At 37.5% G+C, this 14,187-nt stretch overlaps 2 protein-coding genes across 3 annotated transcripts in view; one reads left to right on the plus strand and one right to left on the minus strand.

The window, feature by feature from the left end:
* Nucleotides 1-14,187, minus strand: part of LanB2 (laminin subunit gamma-1) — a 197,545-nt gene that overhangs the window by 17,941 nt on the left and 165,417 nt on the right. The window lies entirely within an intron of this gene.
* On the plus strand, nucleotides 7,143-12,808 carry LOC141481007 (uncharacterized). The gene is made up of 2 exons (XM_074171888.1): nucleotides 7,143-7,381; nucleotides 7,445-12,808. The coding sequence occupies exons 1-2, from the start codon at nucleotides 7,227-7,229 to the stop codon at nucleotides 8,148-8,150; spliced, it is 861 nt and encodes a 286-aa protein (XP_074027989.1). The 5' UTR covers nucleotides 7,143-7,226; the 3' UTR covers nucleotides 8,151-12,808.

Raw genomic sequence — 14,187 nt, forward strand, 5'->3', positions numbered from 1 at the left:
CATTTCTCACTTATTCTGTGGTCGTTTACTATGTTATCTTGAGCATCACTCGATTTATCCAGTCTATGAAACTGAATATGTGGAACATGTTTTTGTAGCGAGTTATTATAGTCCGTTTGACCAACATATTTCTTATCACAATCCTCGCAGCTCATTTCATGAATCCCAGACCTCTTTTTCCAACGTCTTGATTTTCGGACTGCCCAAGACTTGTTGAAGTGTTCGGGCAGTTTTGAAAACCACTCTCATATTAAATTTTTTGAATGTTCGGACCAACCAACCCATTGATGTATTTGGGTTCACATGGAAACACTATGAATTTTGAATCTTTCTCTTTTCGAAAAGTCGGGATACTCCCTAAATTTTTGTTTTCTAATTAATTTATTCACTATATTTGATGAATACCCGTTACTTTCAGCCACCAATTTTTTTCTTAATCGCATACCTTTAGCAGTCTGTGGCCGGCAGTTGTAGTCCTGCCATTTTTTGTTGTGGGCAATAATGGAAGCTGCCAGGAATATACCTGAGAGTGAACATCCGGCTTACCAAAATTTGCATAGAACAGAATTGCTTGCAGTTCGCCAATTTTTTTTTATGGGCAACATGAGGGTATGGCAATGGGAAATCCGTTGTCTTTTTTCATGGCTTATCTGTTTATGAGCAGATTTGAAATGGAAGCGAGGGAAGAGTTGGATTACTTTCTATGAATTTGGATCTGATATGAGGATTTTGTATTTTACCTCAACAAATTGAAAATAACGAAGAACTATCATTCCCCGATGTATTAGTTATTGAAAATGTTGAGGAGGGTCTAGAGTTTGATGTATATAGAAAAAATACGAGAAAAATGTTTTCAATAATGGATGTCTTTGATTATCTGTTCATTCAAAACGATACTGAAGCTTTTCAAGTATTCATTTCTGTTGATTTTAATGTTTTTTGAGAGATATTGTATGTATGGTATGACTGTGCGTTTGTTGTAGAATATTTCATGATATTGTGGACTGCCAAATTTGGTAGCTCAATCAACTAGATTAACCTATAACGATAAATCATCACTGTCAAAAATTGGCCTTTCATGTCAATCATAATGAAATATTTATTTATTGAATGATAAATATGTGAATCAGTAGGAGATTTGAGCCGGTTCTAAGCCTCCCCCCACCACTATGACGTATTAATTGCTTTTTTATTGGTTGTTGTTTGGTGAAGTCAATGTGATGTGACCTTGAAGGGTGTGGTGTATGGATCGTTCAGAAATTTTTTCCCGGTTCTAATACTCCCCCCACCAATATGACGTGTTATTTGCTTTTTTTTTGTTGTGCAGTGAAGTCAAGGCGTTGTGACCTTGAAGTGTCTGGTGCATGGATCGTTCAGATTTTTTTTCATATGAGATTTTGTGTGTGTATGTGTGTGTGTGTGTGTTAGAGAATGCACGGTACAGGGTTTCATCATGTGCTTGTTTGTCTATGTACAAACATACGTCTGCATACTTCGAAGATCCTCCAAGTAATGAATGCTCCATCGGTGTGAGGGCACCAAGTTAGTAGTGGAGTGACGTCACAGCAATAACCGTTCAACGGCTAGAGAGCGACATGTTCACTCCACGACGTGTGGCAGAGTAATGCGTATTCATCAGTCTGCTCTCACCTCCCTCGATGTAGTGAAGGATGTGACGTAACGCCCCAGACTCGCCATCAATGGTGACACGCAGGCGGGCGAGGACTGTGCTAACGTCTGGCCTCTCCGAGAGCGCAACGACAATTGCTTGTTCGGCTATCGCTCTCGAAGCAGTGAATGATGTGACGTAACGCATCACCCTACCCTCGCTATTGATGGTGACACGCAGGCGGGCGAGGACTGTGCAAACGTCTGCCCTCTCCGAGAGCGCAACGATCACTGCTTGCTCGTGCCGGCAACTCGCATCAAATTGGGAGATGGGCTTGGCTGTGACGTCAGGCATCTCTAGTGGATGCATCGATGTGTCCTTACCTACCCTCACTCTCTACGGTGATGCGCAGGCGACGTGGATTATGGTATTTAAGAAGCGGGCGAGTGTTGGTTATGTCAGTTTCCATCGAGTGAGTTAGTGAGAACATATCATAGAAAATGTATTCTTGTGAATGTGGTAAATCTTTTACCCGTAGTGACAACCTTCGTCGTCATCAGCTCCAGAGTTGCCAAGGAGGGCCATCAGTGAAACGAGTGAGATTAGATGACGCTGCAGCACCTATGTACACATGTAATTGTTGTAATGTGATGATTCCATTGACTCAAGTGAATTCTCACAATAGAACTCTACAACATAAGAATAATACATGTGTTCAATTCAGTGATGGTGTTCAAATTATAAAGAGCGCCTTCAAACGTCGGATTGCGACATACAGGGTGCAGAGTTCCATTGTTTCCACCGATTACATGTTATTCTTCAATGAAATCAGGCAGAAAGTTATAGAATTATTGGAATCGGCCATCAGGGTTCACAAAATCATCAAAGTGAATATGGAAGTATTTGGGAGTTATATTCTACAAACACAAGACCTGAAGGAAACCAAATCATTTAATTCACAGAATAGAACAGTTGATCAATCTACTGATTTGAATTCCTTATTTGATGGATTTCGAAATGGGATTATCGCTCAAACTACAGAATTCCAGGAACGTGATTCAGGTAAACATTTCTACCAAGTTTTAATTGGATGGATTAGTAATATTGTTCTGTATTTAAGGTTGGACTTGTGAAAAAATCATGTTTCTGGAGTTGAACATTAATAAATACAGCCCGCTCAGTGGATGTTCATATGTGAAGCTGCCTGAATGTATCGAGCGTAGGAAGGCCGTGGTTAATGTCCGTAATGAAGATCAGCATTGTTTTGCATGGGCTATCACTTCAGCACTACATTCTGCAATCGATAGAACATCAGAAGTTTCATCGTATCCACATTTCAGTACAGTCATAGATGTAACAGGTATGAATTTTCCGGTAAAGTTGAAAGATATTGTGAAATTTGAAGACAAGAATGATATTTCAGTTAATGTGTACGGTTTAGAAAGTAAATTCGAGAAGGGTAAAATAATGTATGAAATAATTGGACCATTACGTTACTCTCAGAGAAGACTTAGAAGACATGTCAATTTGTTACTTATCACAGATGATTTCGGTAATAATCATTATTGTTGGATTAAAGATCTTTCAAGATTAGTTTCAAGCCAATTATCGGCTCATGAACATAAGAAATATTTTTGTGATGGCTGTTTATTATATTTTTCTAATGAACAATTACTATTACGTCATAAGATAAATGATTGTAATCACTTGAGTACTACAACACCATCAACCAATTTCAAAGTCAATAAATATGGGAAAACGGTACCTGAAAATATACTAACTTTTGAAAACTTTGAGAAACAAATGAAGGTACCATTTGTAGTGTATGCCGATTTTGAATCAGTACTGAAGCCGATTCAAACCACTAAACCAAATCCTGAATACTCGTATTCGATCAAGACATTCAAACATGAGCCTTATTCATTTGCTTATTTGATTAAATGTTCACACAATGATGATTTATCAAAATTTGTTTCGTATAGGGGTGTGGATGCAGCCCAGAAATTCGTTAGCAAAATCGAAGATGATTTGAAAAATATTTATGAAAATCATCTCAGGTTTCCTATTCCTATGTATGTACAAACTCCTGAGGAAGAGGAACAGTTTGCTTCTGCCACAAATTGTGGCATTTGTTCCAAACAATTTAATGATGGCGAAGTCAAAGTGAGGGATCATTGTCACCTCACAGGAAAAAAAAGGTCCCCTGCTGCTCATTCATCTTGTAATTTGAATTTTAAATTGCCAAATTTCATTCCTATAATTTTTCACAATCTCAGTGGATATGATTGTCATTTATTCATAAAGGAATTGTATAAAAACAAAGATAAAGTGGATGTCATCCCACAAACTAATGAGAAATATATATCTTTCACAAAACATCTCTTTACACACTCCTATACGGATAAAGATGGTAGGGTGAAGAAGAATTATTTGAAAATGAGATTCATTGATAGTTTCAGATTCATGCCTAGTTCTTTGGAGAATTTAGGTGCAAATTTAACATCTGATCAGTGTATCGAGATGCGCAAACATTTCCCACAAATTGAAAATTTCAATTTGATGAGAAAGAAAGGTGTATTTCCCTATAGTTTTGTTGATGACATCGAAAAACTGAATCATCCAAGACTTCCAACCAAAAATCAATTTTATGATAAACTCAATTGTGAACATGTATCAGATAATGATTATGGGAGAGCTCAACTTGTTTGGAATTTATTCGAATGTCAGGATTTGGGTGAATACTCTGATTTATATTTAAAGTCAGATGTGTTACTATTATGTGACATTTTTGAAAACTTCAGAAATATATCTGTTGATAAATATAAATTGGATCCGGCACAATACTTCACTGCACCCGGATTATCGTGGGATGCCATGTTGAAATATACTAATATTGAATTGGAATTACTAACTGATATTGATATGGTTCACTTCTTTCAAAAAGGTATTCGTGGTGGAATAAGTCAATGTAGTGAAAGGAAACATAAAGCAAACAATAAATTTTTACCGGATTATAATCCAAATGAACCATCTTCATTCATTTCATATTTGGATGCAACAAATCTATATGGTCACAGCATGTCGCAACCATTACCAACAGGTGAATTTTCATGGTTAGCACCTCATGAAATTCTCAATCTTGATATAATGAATGTGGATATTGATAGTCCTTATGGATATGTATTGGAAGTGGATATACATTATCCCCAAGAACTTCATGATAAACATTCCGATTTACCATTCTTAGTTGAACGTTTGATACCTCCATATGCAAAATCGAAAGTTCCCAAATTAATTCCAAATTTAAACGACAAAAGAAAATATATTGTTCACTATAGAAACTTACAGCAAGCTGTCAATCATGGTTTGATAGTGATGAACACACATAGAGTATTGAGGTTTAAGCAATCATGTTGGATGAAGCCTTATATAGATTTGAATACTGAAATGCGTAATAGGTCTAATAACAAATCTGAAAAAGATTTCTACAAACTAATGAATAATGCAGTCTATGGAAAAACAATGGAAAACGTAGACAATAGAATTGATGTTAGACTCATTACACATTGGGAAAATATAAAGAGAACTATAGGTGCTAGTTGTCTCATATCTCGACCAAATTTTAAAAAATGCTCTATTTTTACAGAAAATTTTGTTGCCATTCAATTGGCTAGAGTAAAAGTTCATTATGATAAACCACTATATTTAGGATTTTCCATTCTAGAATTATCTAAAACAGTTATGTATGATTTTTTCTATGGATGTATCAAACAACAGTTTGGAGAAGATGCGTCCTTACTCTACACTGATACCGACTCCCTTATTCTCAAAGTAAATACAGACAATTTCTATGAATTTATCAAAAATAATATAAATAAGTTCGATACATCTAATTATAAAATAGGAAACCAATTCAATATTCCAGTGACAAAGTCAGTTCTGGGTAATTTCAAAGATGAATTCCCAAATGATCCAATAATCAGCTTTTACGGTACAGGTGCTAAAGCGTATTACGTGAAATCTGTTGATGGTGAACTGAAGAAGGCCAAAGGTGTGAAACGATCTGTTATAAAGAATGAATTGACATGCGAAGACTATGAAAAAATCATTGAAGAGGGAGGTATGATATTCAGGAAGATGAACTCGTTCAGAAGCGTATTGCATGATATTTACACTGAATTGAAAAATAAAGTCGCTTTATCGTATCATGACGACAAGAGATTCATCATTCCGAATACCACTCGAACTCTTCCATGGGGTCATAGCGATATAGAATTTTATCGAAATGATCCTAATGATAACATTCGTTGGGTGTCTGAAATCGTTCATTCTTTTTCTCAAGAGAGCGCCTTAGACCAACTAATCAATTTGTTGACTGTAGAGATGAATAATTGAATTATAATTCGAAGTATTATTGCTTATTCCTTCAAACCGGAACATTCTTATTTGTGATTATTTGTGATTATTGTATTATGTATTGTATATGTATCACTTTTACCAAGTTACTTAGATGAATAAAAAATGATAAAAATATTATTTGTTTCATTTCTATTTTCCTAACCAATTACTGTAAAGTATATAACATAATGTAAATGAAAGAAATATCAGTTTGAAAAGAATCATCGTAGAGTGCACAATGTCTAAAACAATCGATAAGTTTGGTAGAAAAAGAAAATTGGGTGGTAATGTCATTCGAGGTCCTCCCGGGATTGGTTTTAAATTAACAAAAGATGGTCATTATGACATGCAAAGAAAAATATTGAAAAATATAAGCGAACCAATTGACAAGAGTGATTGTGTAACTGTATCATATCTTGAGGGGGAAATTAACGGAACAAAGGAGGTTATACTTCTAGCCCTACAAGCTGCAATACAATCCACAATAGGTAATATTGCTCGCGATGCCCGTCAAGCATTTGACGATAAAATTGCAGAGGCTCGGATAACTTTCACTCGTAAATTTGACAAACTTACAAATGATGTGGACATAAAAATGTCTGACATAACAGCGTCTACAAATAAAAAATTTGATGCTATGTCAAACATAACAGGGACTACAATGAAAAAGTATGATGTACTAGAAGAGAGAGTTGAAGTTTTGGAGAAAAGCCATAAAGTCAGGCCATCAGGTGGACTGGGATATCCAGGTCTGGACATTGATCCAAATGTTAGAATAATAGAACCAAAACCAAAACCAACAGATGACGTATTAATTGAACCAACATGGTGAATTTACTCCCGCGTTAGGTTAGATTAGATTAATACATACTGTAGGTTAGGGTCATAGGTGTTAGGTTAGGTTAGGTTTCACGGCGCGCGAAGCGCGCGGGTGGGGGTGGGGGGCGGCGGGGCCGCGCGTAGCGCGGCCCCGCCGCGCCCCCCACCCCCCACCCCCCCCTCCTCCCCCCGGGTGGTGGGTGGGGGGCCACCGCGCCGGCGCGCGAAGCGCGCCGGCGCGGTGGCCCCATTACGCTCGCGCCGGCGCGCGAAGCGCGCCGGCGCGAGCGTAGCGAATTGGGGCGTAAGCCGCGCGGAGCGCAGCCCGCTTTCTTCCCACCATTGCTCACCCCGCCCACTTCCTACCATTTCTCGCCCCACCATATTCCAACCATTGCGCATGCACGCCCCCACCTCATTCCCTCCACTCCCAATGATGTTGATACCCCGAGGAGCACGTTCTTCTACATTCAGTACGACAACTCCAGTCATTCAGAGCAGTCCAGCCATACTCAACCAGAAGCAGTGTACTATACGACGAGGAGCTAAGTTTGAGTAAGTTAACAATGTACTTTAATTTTTTACATCTACTAACTTTGTATTATTTTACATTTTCAGAATGGCATCCAACACTCAGGAATTAAATAACGCTGTGGCATCCATCATGCCTATGACAGAGCAGGAGAAGGCATCCACTTCACGAGTTAGGTGCAGATCCACCAGCCCTGACTTATTCGAGGAGGAGGAGGAAGTCAGGCCTGTAAAGAAGGTTTGCCAACGACCTGCAGCGAAGGTTGGTCCTATTTCTAAGTACCGAGCTACTTGCAATAGGACTAATCCTTATGCAGGTAGTTGGTCGACCGCTCCAAACAGCTTAAGGCCCTCCACACCACCCGCATCAGTAGTGGAACAACCTAGGGCGCCTTCTCCGGAGGAGCCACCAGTTGTATTGTCCCCATCGGAGGAGGCTCCCATCGTATTCACTCCGTCGGTGGTGCCGCTTTCGCCGATGCTGGCAACACCGGTGACGAATCCTGAAGTGTTAGTGCCACAAGTGCGACAGCCTATCGGAGAGGTTAGTGAAATGTTGGACAGTTTTCTACAGAGATGTAAGGAAGCAGAACATGCTTCTCGAGCTAGTGAGGCCGCGTTGGTTAAAAGGAAGCGCGAAATGGCTGAAATTGTTAACCGACGGAGGGAAGCAGAAAAAGTAATAGCCGAACTAGATCGGAAGTATGCATCTCTGGAGAAAAAGTGTGGAGCAGATACCTCTTCGATAGAGACTTATAAAAAGTTAGTGACTTTTATAAAAACTTTCCCATAGATTAAGTGTAAGTGTAGTAAGATTAGTTTTAGGTTAGTTAGGAATATTTAATTAAGATAGTTTTAAGTTTATGTTTGTAATTTTAGGAAATAAAAATAAAATAAAAAAAAAGAAGTGAAATTAAGGGTGTACATTGTTTTGGTTTGGTACACATTGAACAATGCGATGGTTGGAGCATTTTTCTTCACTTCGTCTCATTATTATTTCCTTTTTTTATTTCAATTACAAGTTCTTCTATGCAAATACCTCACATCAATTTTTGTGTTCTCTAATCTATTGTAAATAATCTCTTGGGAAGAAAATATGTTTCATAATGAAATCAATAAGTATATTTCATATAATTCATATAGTATTTTCAATTTTCTCTTTCATGGAATATAGCTCATGTCATTTTTGAAATTCATTCCCACTTAATCCCCTCTCCTCCCCACTCCTCCCCCACTCCCTTTCAAAAGTATAAAAGTAGGAATTATCTGTTGGAATATTCAGTTGATCAGCCACCTTCAACATGGAACCTGATTCAACTACTGAGCCGTACAGTGACCCAGCGCATCAACATCCTTACTGGGCTTCTATCCATGAAGGTTTCGTTACCTCCACGACTGCACCTCACTCGATGAATTATGATGACATAATTTATGATGATCGGATACAAGTGCTTCACGTTACTGGAACCGATCAAGCGGACCTGTCTGATGGGGATTATCCAGATCCCTATGATTGGCGGAATGATTACGAATGGGATACACAGTCCGGAAACACAGACGACGACGACAGCGATGACGATGATGACGGTGACGCTGACAATGAGTCCGATGATAGTCCTCCACCATCCCCTATCCTGATTGATGAAGTCCTGAATTCAGACGATGATATGTAATCGTTTCCTCATTTCTCCCATCCTTTCTATTCCTTTCCTTTCCTTCCACGGAGTACACACTTTTTGGTTGGTGTACACGAGGCACTGCGAGGTTGGGGCAGTGTCTTTTTCCCTCTCCCTTATTAGTTTTTTTTTATAATAATCACTCAGAGTTTCTAATAATAATAATCACTTAGAATTTCAAGAAAATTGTCATTCTTATTGCTTTCGAATTTCAAACACTGAATTGTTCTACATTTACACTTCACCCCCTCCTTTTTTTTCCAATATAAATAAAGCATCAATCCCAGTTCTATATCATTCTTCCACAATGTCGAGTGCTGATTCCACCACCGAACCGATGAGTGTACCAGAGTGTTCTATGACGAGTACAGGCCCCATCCAGGTACATGGAATAGATTCAACGTTCGATCATTTCAGTACAAATTTTGCACAAATGCTGCAACGTATCTATGATCTACCTGATGATTTCCCGGCACGTATGGAAGAAGGTATGCAAGAGGAAGTAGAGGCAGAGTTAGAGATGGATGTCAATGAGTTAGACGATCTAGAGGATAACGAGCTAGATAATTATGCTAATGATGATGCCATTAGTATATCGTCTGATTCAGATGATTATGAGGATGACATCATCAGTATATCATCAGATACAGATGATGATACAATCATCATTGTTTCTGATGATGATGAGGAGCGTTAGTCCATACCATTGCATGGATTAATGAAAAAAAACAGCCCTTTTCAGGGCTACAATTGAAGACTGAAACAATAAAAAAATAGCTCTTTTCAGAGCTATCATTATACTTTCAAACAGAAACAGGTTCATACCATTGTTAACATTATAGTCTCAAACAAAATGTATGTATGTAAAAGTATTCATCATTATATGCATACAATGATTGACAAAATGCCAACTTCAACTTTCATTTAAAGTAGTACTCATCATATGCATAGATATTCAATGACTATCAAATTCCAAATATCGACTTTTCAGTCAAAGTAGTAATTTATTTGTCATATAATGTATAGATATTCAAAGACTAACAAATTACTTAGACTTTTATTAGTCAAAGTATTCATTTGTCATATAATCTATGAATACTAATACAACTAACTACTGTTTGTGTGAATAATGTAGCCCTGAAAAGGGCTGTTGTTTTTTTGACCAGTAGGTCCACGGTTATTGTGCCACAGGTTGGACATTATTACATATAATACATGTAGATACTCGGGTGAAGTTTGTTAGTGGCCTCTCGCAAGCTTCACACCAATTCTGTCCCATTTCCATAATTGAGACAGTGTTGTGGGTGTTGACATGGGCATACCACCCTCCATTATTGTTTCTATGCGAATAAAACCGAAAGCAGCACCAACATAGTTTTTTGTTCTCTCCATCTATTGTGCTGATCAATACGTATGCATCCATTGCACAATACAAATCCAAGGGATCTTCCAGTGTCTCACTGACATTGAGCGTTCGCATACCGATCCTCATAGCACCATCACCTTCAGTTGTGTCAGCTTCTATCCCTTCATCATCTCCTTCTTCATCCATGACCCTCTCAAACTCCATCACGTCATCATCTTCGTCGCTTTGGTTGGCCTCGTTTTCAACTTCGTCTATCTCATCTTCATCGACTCCAACATCTTCTGCTTCAACTATCACTTCCTCTAGCGGAACATTGACATCCTCATCATCTGATTCGTCTATCCAATTGTTTTCATCAACAGCAGATATTCTATTTAATGCAGCATTTATTTTTGCAGAATTCATATTGTTGTTGTTTGCTCACAGATGTAGAGAGTGAATGAATGAACTCTAGGTTTGCAAGTCGACTTATATAGGAGGTGATGCGACTCCCACTTGACTCGTTTAGAGTGGAATAGTAGGAGAAGTTATCCCACTATACTTTCACATGATGTTGATTTGTATAAATAGAGATCGTAGGTGTAGGAGAGAGCATTCAGAGTTTCTGTAAGTCATCTCTTAATATTTCTAATCGAATTAGTAAAATGCCGTTTCCAAAAGAGTGGAATGAAAAACCAAAAGTGTGTGTCTACCCAATGATGATTGCAGGGGCTATTGTGTGCTACTTTTGTCAAATAAGTAGACCTAAGGATTCAATCAATCCATGTACTGGTATGTGTAGTGATTGCGTGTTGCGGATTCAACTATCGCCTCCTTCTCATCCACCGAAGCGAACAAAATCGGATTATCGTCAACAACAGTTACAGTGTCTGAAGTGTTCCGAACCTATAATATTTAACAATATAGGTATCTGTAGAAATATTTGCGGTACCTGTGCTGCCGTTCCAACTCCACTGCAACGTTGTTTGCGTTGTGATACATATTCCATGAATTGTTGGAATCATGTATGCAATGCATGTAGAAGTACTTGGGATCTGTGTGAGAAGGTTGGTCAACTCTACCCCAATAGGAGAATCCATTTTTTTCAATGTTGGTGTTTGACGCACGAGCAACAACTATTGAGGAATAGAGTCAAAGAACGTTCCACATCCACAGAGACATATTAACATTTTTCATTTTATATTTTTTATTATCGTTATTGTCCTCTATTATTAATAAATATATATATATATATATTTTGAATTTATTTGTATTATTTTCTAACATTTAAAAATACATGCATGCAACACAAAGTTTTCCTCTTAAATGACAAAGATTGTTACATGCGTGAATAGTTCAGTGAGAGAGCGCATGTGCCAGTTGATGAAAGAGCGCATGCGCTAGTTTATTTTCTTCTATAAATGGTGAGGTCTCAGTAACATCATCACCTTTCCTATCCACATTCTATTGCTATCACATATCATTCCTCAGACCTTAATAATCATGAGCTCTATGCCGCTATTGATTGCTGAAGATGGTTCACCACTTGTTGATATCGATCAGACTGATTTTGAAAATATTCCAGTATTACATTTATCGAGTCAAGATTCGATAAATGATTTTGATATTAACGACTTCGTTAACTTTGCAGATGTGCCAGAACCAAATGAGCAAATTATTATTGAAAATCCGATCGTTTCGCAATTATCATCACTCAAACACTCTTCATCTACCCTTCCTCTTGGTGTTGATAAGAAATCTAGAACAATCAAGAGGAAGGTTACTAAGGCATCTTCATCGATTGTCATTGACTTTAAAGAAAAGAAAGAATCCAAAAGTGTTGTGCGACAGAAAAAACCCGCAACGAAAAGTGACAGATCGAAGAGGAAGCCAAAAGGTACTCCTAAAGAAATGAAGAGTGATTTGAAAGCTGAACCGCTATCTTCTTTCAGTCCCCTCCATCGGTTTGGGGAAATGAAAAGGAAAGCAAAATACCGTCTTGTAAAGGCACAGATGACTATTGCTGAACTTGAAAAGAGTGAGCGAGCTATTAATGCTAATAATGAAACTCTTGAAGCATTAGATGCCAAGATTGCATTAGCGAAGGTTGAATTGGCTAGAATGTCTAAAGATGCTGATGAACTCCGTTCAAAAATAGGTAAAGATAAGCAATTCCATCAACGTTCGAGAATGCAAGCTCAGGCTGAGCTTGAGGAGTCGACTAAGCTTTATGAGACGGCATTATCAGTGAGAGATAATTGGCAAAAAGAGTTGGATACTGCATTTCAAAGTGACGGCGATTAGTTTTGGGAATGATAATGTGTTTTCAATATCGTGAGTTGAAAAATATAAGCGGGAATGGAGTATACAATTAATTTGGTTTGGTATACACAGAACATTGCGAATGGCTGGGGCAATGTTTACCGCTGCAATATTTTTCAATTCACATACTTATAATTGAAATGAAAACAATAATGAACTTTAATATTACTTTATTCATAAAAGTCACTATTAGATACATTTAAACCATATTTGATTCATCAATCCAAGAATTTTGTTCGCTAGGGAGACCTAACCACTTTACATATACTTTATTTTTTCTTCTCTTCAACACCTTCTCAATCAGATATACGTCAGGATTCTCGGTTCGTAATAACTCTTCTTCGTAAAAACATCCTCTAATCGGCTGTTCATTCATATCTTCAAGATTATAAGTCGTTGGGATGGTTTTATTAATTTTAACAATCTTGAATAGCTCCGTGGTAAAATTCGCAGTGTAAGACTTTTCAAAAATATTTTTGTATTTACTTATACGTACAATATCATTCAATTGGAATTTGGGTTTACTTTGTCTTCCTCCAATTCCATTGATACCCTTGAATTTCAATTTTGTTGTTGAATCAACATTGATGGGTGCCATACCTATTGTACGATGAACTTTATTATTATATCTACTAGTTATAATTGGAAGAATATCAAGCCATTTGTGGTGACCTCTCATCGAAAATTCCTTGTAGAGCCATGCCTTTATTGTACGAATCACTCTTTCTGCTATAGCTGCCTTCTTTGTGCTGAATGTTGAATAATGATTGATATTATATTCTCGCATGAGAGATGAGAAGCTTCTATTAAAAAATTCTTTCCCTTGATCGCTTTGTATATGTTTAGGGGAAAATTTGGCTTTCTTCAGTACATATTTCATTGCATTAGTTATTGTACTACCTGTTTTATCTTTAACTGGCACAGTCCGTAGATATTTTGAGTAACAATCAATTACTATAAGTATATATCGGTATCCTTCATTACTTTTTGCATAAGGTTGTAGTTCAGCTAGATCTATTTGCCATAGATCTGCAAAACCTTTGATGGTAGTTATTCTTCTACGAAAATTACGTCTTGCAGGTCTATGTAATTCATTAACAACTTGTCGTTTGATATCACTTACTTCATTAGTCATTCTATTTCAATATGATTAAAGAGAAAAAAAGTGACAATGTTACTGCATTGAATGATGATGTGACAGTGATCATTACTTGTGGATATATATTAATATATTATACCTTCTTCACGTAATTCTTCAATTATTGAAATTATTTCATTATCATGTCCGGTATGTCCAGCTGACTTTGATGCTACCAATAGTCGTAGGCGAGCAACTAACTCTTTCGGTGAATTCCAGTACACATAATTCGCAGGTTTAGAATTATATGTTTTCTCCATTTTCACTCGTTTGAGTGCTCCACCAATTTTACTTCTACTCCTAATTGGATATTGTCGTGAGTCTAATAGTGGTTTGATGACTTCACGAA

Source organism: Leptinotarsa decemlineata, unplaced genomic scaffold (genome assembly GCF_025532065.1).
Source record: "Leptinotarsa decemlineata unplaced genomic scaffold, Ldec_3_MD MMD2_tig00000035_RagTag_RagTag, whole genome shotgun sequence".
NCBI classification, from domain to species: domain Eukaryota; kingdom Metazoa; phylum Arthropoda; class Insecta; order Coleoptera; family Chrysomelidae; genus Leptinotarsa; species Leptinotarsa decemlineata.

Coding starts and splice junctions, on each gene's coding strand:
- LOC141481007 (XM_074171888.1), top strand. CDS start 7,227: ATGCACGCCCCCACCTCATTCCCTCCACTCCCAATGATGTTGATACCC. Junction 7,382..7,444: donor CGACGAGGAGCTAAGTTTGA/GTAAGTTAACAA, acceptor TTACATTTTCAG/AATGGCATCCAACACTCAGG.